The sequence below is a fragment of the Mus musculus genome, chromosome 9 (assembly GCF_000001635.26).
Source record: "Mus musculus strain C57BL/6J chromosome 9, GRCm38.p6 C57BL/6J".
Lineage (NCBI taxonomy): Eukaryota > Metazoa > Chordata > Mammalia > Rodentia > Muridae > Mus > Mus musculus.
In genome coordinates, this window is record NC_000075.6 from 103442256 (window position 1) to 103454709 (window position 12454).

Genomic DNA, 12454 nt, shown 5'->3' on the forward strand with positions numbered 1-12454 from the left:
TGATAGCTCGGTCTATCGGTAAAAGGACTGGGCAGAGAGTATGACGACTTTGATCCCCACATCCCATGTTAAAAACAAATAAACAAAGCCAGGAATCCTGGTGAGGTGGTATACACTTGAAATCCCTGTGCTAGGGAGGCGGAGGCAGGGGGATTTCTGGGGTTTGCTGGACTGCCAGTGTAGTCTAATTGGTGAATTCCAAGCCAATGAGAAACTGTTTTGAAAAAACGAGGTAGGTGACATTTCTCAGATAGCTGATCGAGTCCTTTGGCATCCCCCCCCAAACCACCTTACACACACACACATCTACCTGAACATATACCTACCTGTATATACACACAAACTTGTATACAGACACACATACACACACCTACCTGAACATACACATGCCTGTATATACACACACACCTACCTGTACATACACCTACCTGTATATACACACAAACTTGTATACAGACACACACACATACACCTACCTGAACATACACATACCTATATATACACACACACTTGTATACAAACACACACACACCTACCTGTACATACACCTACCTGTATATACACACAAACTTGTATACAGACACACACACACACACACACACACACACACCACACCCCTACCTGAACATACACATACCTGTATATACACACACACCTACCTGAACATACACATACCTGTATATACACACACACTTGTATACAGACACACACACACACACACACCTACCTGTATATACACCTACCTGTATATACACACAAACTTGTACACACACACACACACACACACACACCAGAAAGAGCTGGCAATAGTTGCAACAGATGCTCACCCACGTGTCTTTATCCCTCGTGCCTTCAATGTTTAGTGTTCCTGGATCCCCACTGCTGCCTCTGCCTCTGTGCTTGAGGTTGCTCTGAAGTCCTGGAAAAGGTCACCTGGCTAGCAGGTAGCTGAAGTATTCATGTCCCTGCCCCTTGCCTCCTTCCTTCCGTACTCTGCATCCATCGTTTCTCAGCATCCCCCTAAGCTGCTCCAATCTCAGCTGCTCATAAGACAGCCTTTGTTGGTTCGCCCACCCCTGACTCACCCACTAATCCCAAATAAATCACCACCACTCCAATATTTATCTCAAGATCTGCTTCTGGGGGAACATCAACTAAGACATAAATTAATCACGTTAATTAATTTTCAGCCTCCTTGGGCCGAAAGGTAATTAAATGCATGTTTTCCTTCCCTTTCCAAAGGCCTTTGGAAGCAGTGAGGAGCCATTGAGTTTGGCTTTGCTGCCAAGTAGCAGACATGAGAAGCTCGGGGCAGGCAAATGTCAGCCCCCGAGGGCACAGCCACAGCCGACAAGCTATTTATTGCAGGAATCCTGGCTGTCAGTTCTGATCCCTGTTGACAATCAGAGGAATTCACTCGTTCTGCAAATATTTTCTGAGTTCTGCGTCGCTGCAAGAGGCCCAGGCAGCGCTGGCCAAATGAAAACAAATCCTGTCTGTCTTCCATGAGAGGTGGCCTTCAGATCGCTCTATTAAAAACACTAATGAATCTGTTCAGAATTAATGTTGGAGTTAGTGTTGAGCCGACGGCCATTCTCAGATGAGGGCTGAAAGATAATGGCCAGTTTTGTGGGTTTTTAAATTTTCACGCTAGGCAGGATTTATTTCTGATAATGATAATGACCCAGTCCATTCTTAAAGAGGCACCCGCTCAGTGTGGTGTGAGCCTCAGCAGTGCTTGGAGGGAAATCAGGCGGCAAACTGGGTTTAGTTAGCTTTGGCAACGGAGCTGGGAAAGACACAGCCAGCCAGGCGTGACTGTGCACACCTGTAATCTTTTTTTTCTCATTATCTCCTTTCACAGTGGTAACTAACTTTATTTTCTTTCTTTCTTTTTACATTTTTTTTTTCTCCCATACATTACATCCTGACTAGTTTCCCTTCCTTTACTCTTCCCCAGATCCACTCCTTCTGGTTTCCCTTCAAAACAAGAGCAGGCCTCCCAGGGATATCAACCAAACATGGCATAATAGGTTACAATGAGCGTAAGCACAAACCCTTATACCAAGGCTGGATGAGGCGACCCGGTAAGAGGAAAAGGGTCCCAAGAGCAAGACTAAGTGTCAGAGATAGCCCCACTCCCACTGTTAGGACTCCCACGAAGACACTCAGCCACACAACTATCATGTATATACAGAGGACCTCGCTCAGACCCACGGAAGCTCTGTAACTGCTGCTTCTGTCTCTCTGAGCCCATATGAGCCCTGCTTAGTTGATGCTGTGGGCTGAGTTCTCATGGCATGCCTGCAATCTTAGCATATGGGAAGCTGAAGCAAGAGGATGGGAAGATCAGGTGTGGCCTAGGCTACACAGGGAGAACCTATCTCAAGCAAATGGACAAGGTGGGTGTGGTGCTAAACACCTGTAATCCTAGCACTTTAGAGGTTGAAGCAGGAGCGTCAAGAGTTCTAGTCTGTAACTGGAGAGATGGCTCGGTGGCTATGAGTGCTCACTGCTCTTGTAGAAGACCTGGGTTTTATTCTCAGTACCCATGAGGTAGCTCACAATTGCCTATAATTCCAGTTTTAGGGAATCTGGCGCCCTCTTCTGATGTTCCCTGGCACTGCATGCATGTGGTGAACATACATACACTCAGGTGCACACACATATACGTTAAATAAATACTAAAGAGTTCAGGGTCATCATTGGCTACATAGAGAATTTGAGCTTAGCTTGTGGCATAGGAGACCCTGCCTCGAAAACTTAAAGAAGGGAAGGAGGGAAGAAAGGGGGAGGAGGGAGAAGAGAAGGAAGAGGAAGAGGAAGAAGAAGATGTTGATGCTATAGAAGGAAGGTTCTTGGATTAGGATCCAGAAGAGTTGAGCCTGGTGCTACCAATCAGCCGAGTGACCTTGGGGAGTCCCTTGCACGCTCTGGACCTCAGTTTTCTCAGCTCTTACATATAACTAGGTACTCGAGGGACTGGTATTAGATGGTCCCCAGGGTCATAAAATATTCATAAATCTCTTTTAAAAGAGCAAACTCAGGTCCATGGTTTGATTTCACGTTGCCTTATGGAGTTATATCTCCAGCAGATAGGGTGGGGGTGGGGAATAGGGTTGGAGAAATAGGGGTGGGTAGGAGTGACTATTTGAGGGATACAGAATTGGGGAAGGTCCTTCTGGGATGGTCCCGAAAGTTGATGGAGGAGCAGGGAGAGGCAAATGCTGAGGGGGAGGGTGTCGTCCTTCTTTTGTCTTATGGCAGCTTTTATGACCAATCCTCAAGGCTGAAGAAAGGTCGGAATTATTGGGAGGAGAACTTTACAATAGCCACAAATAATATGAAATATTTTGATGGAACTCTAACCAAGCAAGTGAAAGGCCTATATAACAAGAATTTCAGCCAGGCGGTGGTGGTGCATGCCTTTAATCCCAGCACTTGGGAGGCAGAGGCAGGCGGATTTCTGAGTTTGAGGTGAGCCTGGTCTACAAAGTGAGTTCCAGGATGGCCAGGGCTATACAGAGAAACCCTGTCTTGAAAAACAAAACAAACAAACAAAAAAATTCAAGTTGCTAAAGAAAGAAATTGAGGAAGATATCAGAAGATAGAAAGCTCTCCCATGCTCTCTCCATGGATAGGTAGAGTTAACATAGTAAAAATGGCCATCTTACCAAAAGCAATCTACAAATTCAATGCAATTCCCATAAAAATTCCAACACAATTCTTTACGGACCTTTAAAGAGCAACTCTCAACTTCATATTAAAACAAAACAAGGATAGTTAAAACAATCCTGTACAATCCAAGAACTTCTGGAGGCATCACCACCCCTGATTCCAAGCTGTACTACAGAGCAATAGTAATAAAATCCATAAGGTATTGGCATAAAAATATGTTGATCAGTGGAATAAAATTGAAGACCCAGAAATAAACCCACACAACTATGGACAATTTAACAAAGAAGCTAAAACCATACAATGGAAAAGGGAGAATGTCTTCCCTAAATGGTGCTGGTCTAACTGGATGTCTGCATGTAGAAGAATGCAAATAGACCCATATCTATCACCCTGCACAAAACTCGGGTCTAAGTGGATCAAAGACCTCAACAGAAAACCAGACACACTAAATCAAATAGAAGAGAAAGTGAGAAAATGCCTTGAACACATTGGCACAGGAGACAAATTACTGGGCAGAACACCAATAGTTCAGGCGCTAAGATCAACAAGAAATGGAACCTCACGAAACTGAAAAGGTTTTGCAAGGCTAAGGACACCATCAATAGGACAAAACAGCAGCCTACAGAATGGGAAAAGATTTTCACCGACCCTACATCCAACAGAGGACTGATATCTAAAAGATATAAAGAACTCAAGGAATTAGACATCAACAAATCAAGTAACCCAATTGAAAAATGGGACACAGAACTAAGCAGAGAATTCTCAACGGGAATCCTGAATGGCTGGGAAGCACTTAGATGTTCAACATCCTTAGTCATCAGGGAAATAGAAGTCACAGAACTTTAAAAAAAAAAAGACTTATTTTGTTCTGTGTGTGTGTGTGTGTGTGTGTGTGTGTGTGCACTTGAGCTTGTGGGTGCATCAGAATCCAGAGGAGGGTACTGCATCTCCTGGAGCAGCAGCTACAGGTGGATGGCAGGCGTGATCTGTCTGACATGGGTGCTGGGAACTGAACTCAGGTCCTCAGGAAGAGCAGTGTGTGCTCTTAACCACTGAGCCCTCACTTCAGCCCTGAGAACTTTTATTATTAATAATTAAAAAAGAAACCCATCAAGTCTTTCTGCTGCTTCTAAGTTGTTCTGGAGTGGATCCTGGCCGTTACAGTTTCTGAGATGATTCTGCTGGGCAGTGGGTGTTGAAAGTCATTAACTCAGCCTCTTTTGAACAAGCTCACCTTGTTTTTTCAGTTCCGTTACATGGTCCTTCCTCTCTCTTCCAAGTCCCCGAGTGAAGAGCAGGGGCAGACCTGAAGGACAAACTGTCTACGGTCTAGTTTTTAGATAATTCTTTTCTTATTTGTTACATCTCATACTACTTGACTCTTTTTTCTCATTAATATAATTCAGGCTACTTAGGAAATTAACTTGAGCAATACTCAAAAGAAAGAAAAACACCATGAAGTATCAGATAAGCCACCTATTCAAAGGCAGCCCACTGCTGCTGCAGCTACCATGTGAGCCTAATTTTTGGAGACACCTGGTCTCCCCTTGAGAACAGTGTTCTATTCCACTGTCTGTCGTGGGAGATGGCAACAGCCGAGAGGCCAAGTCCAGTTCACTTGCTGTTTCGATAATTGGTTTTTTTTTGAGATTGGTCTTATAAGTAGCTATATAGAAGAGGCTGGCCTTGAACTCACAGATATTCATTTGCCTCAGTCTCCCAAGTGTTTGGATTAAAAACATGTCTTATTGGAACACAGAATGCTTGCGGCTGTATACTGTGTCTGGCTGCTGTTACGCTACAGGGGCAAAGCTGAGAGACTGCAACAGAAATCATCTGGCTTCCCAGGCGAGTCTAAAGTACTCACTGTTGAACAAAACCTTCTTGTCAGTCCCCGGTATATATCATTCTGCAATTGCTTTTCTTCCATTTTACATTCCATGGGCTTTCCCCGTGTTGTTATAATTACTTCATTTCTAATAACAGGTTTCATTGCACACAACGTAGTTAGGTAACGGTGTAGTTTTTTTCTTTTGATAAGACATGTATTTTTACCACCTTATAATTCAACCCTTAAAATGCTTCATGGAGCATGTTTGGACACCTCTCTCTCTCTCTCTCTCTCTCTCTCTCTCTCTCTCTCTCTCTCTCTCTCACACACACACACACACACACACACACACACTCACACACAATCCCTGAGCTACATCACAACCCTTTGCATTCCTAATGTGCTCTTTAACATGGCTGTCCAGATTGCTCAGCTAGCAGCACAGTAGCGTACAGGCAGCAGGTAGGACCCTACAAACACCTTTGATACAGACAATAACATCCTTTACTCGAAGGCTGGATAAAAACTTACACCTTATACTCTTTGATGACACAGTAGAGAATCTTTTACATATGTTTTCCAGAATTGAACATTGCCATCTTAAACATTTTCTTATTTCAGAGAGGCAAACAAGCATTATTATCTTACTTTGCACTTCTCCTCTTTCCATGGGGGGCTGAGCTTGTTGCTAAATGGCTGCATTTCTTTTACATGCTGGCTGACTCCACCTTGCTCGGCCTCCTCCTTCCCAGGACGCAGGGGGCGATCCTGGCTGGTCTCTTACCTTAGCTTGGAGCAAGGCTCCTGCTTCTGCTCGGTTCTTTTCCACATCTCTCTCCCACTGAACTCGGATCGTCTCAAGGACATCATCCAGACCGGTGCCCATGGGGACATCTGCTTGCTCCAGCTCAGACCCTGCCAGCTGTTTGTACAGAACCTTCACATCCTAAAAGCAACAGTGGACACCTTAGGACACCTGTCTTTCCTCTAGGGAGGAAAAACAGGCTGGCTCTGTGGGCATTGCTTGGCAGGCCTGCTTATCTATCTATCTATCTATCTATCTATCTATCTATCTATCTATCTATCTATCTATCTATCTATCTATCTATCTATCTATCTTGCACCATGCATGGGCACCACAAAGACTGGCAAAGTCCCAGATCTTCTAGGTATAGGTATCATTTTTCTTTCCCCAAGGATGCATTTCTTAGATTAGATCCTCCCAAGCCCATGCCCAAGTTAAAAAAAAAACAAAAACTAAAAACATAATCAAAAGTAAGTACATAGTATAGTAACCTATAGCAAGCATCTATAGAAAATGGAAGTTAGGCATAACATCAGGATGTACTAAAGGAGATTAAAATCCGTTCTAGAGTCTAAGGGGTGGCTGCTGGAGTGTGCTGTCAGGAACTGAGCCAAGAACAGGAAGGAACAGGTTTCCAGCCATTGGTCAGCTTCAGGTTTGGGCACAGGAGGAACTCCGCAATGTGAACACGGGCAGTGAGCTGTGACTGTCAGCTTGAAGCACCCTCAACCATGAATCAGAGTGATGTGTGTGTGTGGTGGTTTCCTGCAGGTGACGTGACCACATCCCTGCTAGAGGTGCCCTTTGGTCCTGTCACTTAAAGATACAACCTTCTTTTGTTAACGAGTGTGTAGGAACCACCCGTGCGCCTATCTTTAGAATTATTCAGTTGATCCTGTTCATGCAGTGTTGAAAAAAATATCTAAAATAGAACACTTTAGGGAGATGGTCCCTCCAGTTTCAACTATTTCTAACAGTCACGTCTGCTTACAACTGTTGCTTCCACTTTTATCAACCTTCCTGGGCCTCAAAGACACTTGAGTTTGAGACTTTGGGGGGTGAGGGGATACAGTGGCACATGACAAAGACTTTAAGGTCTTTTACTAGCATTTTCTCTGTAGACCTGGTTGAGCCCCAGTGAAGAGTCCCCAAGACCTGTGTTACAAGGTTACAGCCTCCCGGGTGAGTGCCTTGCTTTTGGGGTGGGAGCAGGCAGCACCCCCAGCCCCACCTACCTCTTCATAGCTTCTTGACAGAAAGCCCAGTTCTTCTTTCAGGCTTTCTATTTGATGCTCCAGATCCGTCTTTGTCAAATTAGCTTCATCGATGACTTTGTACAGGGAACTTACTTCCTCTTCCGCTGCCTTCCTGAATGGCTGCTCGTTTTCATATCTGCAGACAAAGGGACTTAATCAGCGTAGCTGGGTAGAGTGCCCAAAGGGGAAACAAACCAGATTGTTAGATATTACCCAAAGGCCCACATGTAATAGGCAGCGAATGCTGAAAGCCAGTGTTCCAGTAGCTTTGGGGACCCCGTTACTGCTATTGCTGCAGAAAAATTAACAGGAAAACATCAGCAGCCAGCTAATGGGAACACAGCTTTGGGAGGCCTTTGGAGCCTGATAGATACTCTAGGGAAGGCTGATTCAGGAGTTCCCATCTCAGAAAGGCAATACGACATCTTTGTCACTATACTGAGAGTCCTTATCATCCAAGGATCATTGAAGACCTACTGAGGTATCAGGCAGGGTATCCAGAAATGGATAATATGCTGCAATTCTAGACAGTGGCTACATACTCAGGTGGGTAGGGTAAAGGAAAAACCAAGGCAAGAAGTTGGCACAGAGAGAGGTAGAGATGAACTCTACCAGAGCACATACTTCACCACTGCTGCCCAGCTCCGCCCGTATCTATTGTACAGAGAGGTGCTTCCATCTTGGCTCAGCTCTCTTGGGGGGTGGGCAGGGTGGTAGGAAACATGGATTTATCTATCACACAGTCAAATAGACAAAACAACAAAGGGCAAACAGCTTGTTAAATAGTGAGTCTGTGCACATAATGAAACTGGAGTTTCAACTGTTAGCCCTTCTCTCTAACTACCACTGAAAGAACTGTGTGGGGAAACCCCCCACTCAATTCCCGTTCGGCGTGCACCCAAGAATCACGAACAGATGACCATCTTGATGTAAAAGCATGAGGTAGTTTAATGACGGAGCTCCTGGCCGACACATATCTCCTGCAGGAGACAGAGGTGTCGACCACATGGTGGAGCCATAATGGTGGAGCTCTGGGTCGAAAAGTATCTCACGCAGGAGACAGTAGTTTCGACCCCGAGGCTTGGAAGCTAGGGACTTTTATAAAAAAGGGGTGGGGCTGGGGGAGGAATCGGCGCGGTTTCACATGATTGGTCCATTTAAACATCAACAGACTGTCAGAAGGGCAGGAGATAGGGAGGCACCAGGCCTGTCAGGACATGTAACGAAGGGCCTGCCCGGGCATGTCCTGGCCTGTTCTGCTATGTTCTCAGCCCCAGGTTTCAAAGCTCACAAACAACTCTTTGGGCTATTTGACATAAATTACATGAATCACAGGTCTCAAGTTTTATTTCCTTTCACCACCTGACATCTTTGCTAATTTCTCCTGGTCTACTCTCATTCCATGGCTGCACCGTTCAGCCAGCATTCCCATCTCACATCCACGTGTCCATAGGAAGACAAAACCCACATCTCTATTCCAGGCAGCCTTCAGGCAGGTTTTAGAGGTGTAAGTCTTCACTTAAAAATGTGTGTGTGCTTGTGTGTGTGTGTGTGTGTGTGTGTGTGTGTGTTTCAGGGGGGACAGGGTACTGGGGATGGGATACACCATGGAACAAGCACTGTCTCCCCACCTTTGCCCAACTCTTGTACTGGACTTTAACATTCAGAATTCCTAGGGACAGTTCTTTGATGGCTTTTGGGACAGGTGATTTTGTTGGAGCATCTGCTTGTATGTTCCCAGGGCTGGGCTACTCATATCCTGTCAAGGCTGATGGTCTATTGGTGCAAAGCTCTAAGCATTGCTCATTTCTTTGTGTAAAAGCTTCAGCCTCTAGTCCTGTAGAAAGGTAAGTTTGACCCTGGAAATACCAAAGTCAAGTCTCTAGGAGTCCTGCAAATTCTGTAGAGTGAGAGGTCCAGGGATGATCTGGTCTGCTGTGGTTTGCCCTGATGCTGTTTGTATTCTGATGTTAATTCTGCTTCCTCAAGAGGGAAGCCCCTCTAGAGCAGCAGCCCATCTTACGTTCAGGTGATCTAATGTGAACCTTCTCCCCATTCTAACTGGTCAAATAAAGACTAGAGTCTATGATTGGGCAAGGGAGGTGAAAGGTGGGATGAGAGGTTTTGAGGCGTGAGGAAGAAGAACTGGAAGGGAGGAGAGAGGCTGAGAGAAGAGGAGGGAGCCATGATGGAGCAGAACCATGTGGCCAGGAGAAACTGCAAGTAGCATAAGGTCTCACTGCTGGGGAATAAGACAGGACAGTGTTAGATCTGCCCAATCTAGGCATATAGCTTATGATTATAATAACTGAATTGTGTGGTTTTTAAGAAGGGCTTTTTGGGGTTGGAAATTCCAGCAACAGTGGTCAGCACAGTAAAATCCTGTCTCAAGCCAAGTATTATCAGGATCATGCCTGTAGTTGTGACACTTGGAAGTTGGAGGGAGAAGGATCTGTAATTCATGGTTACCCTTGGCTACTAGTGAGTTCAAGGTCACCCTGAGCTCCTAGAGACCTTATCTCAAACAACAACAACAACAACAACAACAACAACAACAACAACAACAACAAAACAAAGAAGGAACTGAATCAAACCAAACCACTCCAGAGAAGAGCTGGTGAGATGCTTTAGTAAAGATGCTTGCTGCCAAGCCTGAGGACCTGAGTTTAGTCCCTGGAAACTATGAGGCAGAAGAAGAGAACCAACTCTTACATGTTGTATTCCTTCCATGTATGCCATGGCAAATACACACACACACACACACACACACACACACACACACACACGCACACATACAAACACAGAGTAATTTTTCTTTAAAAGGGGGAGAGGTGGAGAGATGGCTCAGTAGTTAAGAGCACTGACTGCTCTTCCAGAGGTCCTGAGTTCAAATCCTAGCAACCACATGGTGGCTCAGGACCATCTGCAGTGGGATCTGATGCCCTCTTCTGGTGTCTGAAAAGAGTGACAGTGTACCCATATACATTAAATAAATAAATAAATAAATAAATAAATAAATAAATAAATAAATACTTTTCTAAAGTGAGTGGCCCTGGGCAGTCTTTGAGCCCCTACGACCTGATTTTTGAGGTACTGGGTTCTCCTAGAGTTTCTGTGGTCTCAGGCCATTTTTCCCACCATGGCGGTAGGGACTGTTGTGTACTCTGGGGCAGCATTATCTACCGTGGTCTGGAGTCTGGGTCAGGGAGGGAGATCCTCTTGCTATCTAGCTTTACCTCTCTTTAAAGTCATCCGCACCGGCCTGGATCGTCTCCATCTGCAGCAGGAGCCGGGCGTTTTCTAGGACAGCCTCTCCCACCTGGAGCAAAGAGAAGAGGGCGTTTAGCGTAGTGGCTCATGCGAGACCCAGAGCGCTGGAGAATGTGGTGAAACTTCACAAATGCTTGTCTTTTCAGAATGGGTCTCCCCCTTTGAAGGCAAGGAGGAGGTAAAAAAAAAAAAAAAAGCATAAATCTAGGTGTCTTTGAGACTTTTTGAGTGAAGTTTAGAATAAGAGTTTTGGGGCCGGGTGTGGTGGTGCACGCTTTTAATCCCAGCACTCGGGAGGCAGAGGCAGGCGGATTTCTGAGTTTGAGGCCAGCCTGGTCTACAAAGTGAGTTCTAGGACAGCCAGGGCTATACAGAGAAACCCTGTCTCAAAAAACAAACAAACAAACAAAAAATAGAAAAAAAATAGAATAAGAGTTTTGGGATAAAATGGTGACTCAAAAGGAGACTAGTTCACAGCCTCTGACAAAGTCTTGAGCTCTCAAGTCAGGATAGAAAGGGCTCTGGTGTATGTGTGTGTGTGTGTGTGTGTGTGTGTGTGCATGTGTGTGTACGCGCTCAAGCATATGTATGCACTCATATATAATATATACATGTATACATATGGCCCAAAGTTATTTTTGGGAATAGTTGTTAATGGAACTGGAGAGAGCAGTTAAAAGCCCTGGCTGCTCTTCCGAGGATCAGGGTCTGATTTCTAGCACCCACATGGTGGCTAACAGCAGTCGCTAACTCTAGTTTAGGGAATTTGAGATCTTCTTCTGGCCTCTGTAAGCACTGGACATGAAAAAAAAAATAGACAGGCATGTATGTAGACAGAGCACTTATACGCATAAAAATAATACATTTAAAAGACTATTTATTTATTTATAGGACAGGATCTTGCTGTATAGTGCAGGCTAACCCCAAACTCACAATCTCCATCCCATAAGTCCTGGGGCTGCACCTAGCCAGGAATTTTCATTTTTAGTTGGCAATAGTTACGTATTTACAGAGTACAGCCTGAGGTTTTAATATATGCTTTACATTGTGGAATGATTCTATCAAGCTAATTAGCTTGCTCAGTATCACTGATCATCAGGGCAATGCAAATTAAAACCACCGCAAGACATCACCTCCTACCAGTAAGGTTTGTGTTATCAAGAAGATAAAAGATAACAAATTCTGGCAAGAGTGGGGAGGGACCATACACCCATTGTGCAAGGTGAATTCATGCAGCCATTATGGAACACCATATAGAGGTTCCTCAAAAAACAAAACCCATCAAAAAACAAACAAACAAACAAAAAAACCGGGTGTGGTGGCACACACCTTTAATCCCAGCACTCGGGAGGCAGAGGCAGGCAGATTTCTGAGTTCGAGGCCAGCTTGGTCTACAGAGTGAGTTCCAGGACAGCCAGGGCTATATAGAGAAACCCTGTCTCGAAAAACCAAAAACCAACCAAACAAACAAACAAAAACAAAACCCACAATACCCGTCCCCCTAAAATCCAAAATCCCACGAAACTGAAAACTGAGCAAACCACCCTATGATTTAGCTAAATATACAAACTACTGGGCATATAAGTTTCATTTATGCATCCCTGGCCACACAGT

At 44.8% G+C, this 12454-nt stretch overlaps 1 protein-coding gene and 1 long non-coding RNA gene across 6 annotated transcripts in view; one reads left to right on the top strand and one right to left on the bottom strand.

Annotated features, from left to right (window-relative positions):
* 5830418P13Rik (RIKEN cDNA 5830418P13 gene) overlaps positions 1 to 12454 on the top strand; it is a 37683-nt gene that overhangs the window by 18678 nt on the left and 6551 nt on the right. The gene's annotated exons all lie outside the window — the stretch shown is intronic.
* Bfsp2 (beaded filament structural protein 2, phakinin) overlaps positions 1 to 12454 on the bottom strand; it is a 55482-nt gene that overhangs the window by 17332 nt on the left and 25696 nt on the right. For 2 of the 5 annotated variants that reach the window (NM_001002896.3, XM_030243997.1), the window contains exons 2-4: positions 10807 to 10889; positions 7550 to 7706; positions 6294 to 6455 (exon numbers count right to left, since the gene is read on the bottom strand). In NM_001002896.3, coding sequence (NP_001002896.1) covers positions 6294 to 6455; positions 7550 to 7706; positions 10807 to 10889 — 402 coding nt within the window. Of the gene's footprint in view, positions 1 to 6293; positions 6456 to 6792; positions 6926 to 7549; positions 7707 to 10806; positions 10890 to 12454 lie in introns of those variants that run through there. The other 3 variants (NM_001364514.1, XM_030243999.1, XM_030243998.1) reach the window with 3 other exon arrangements.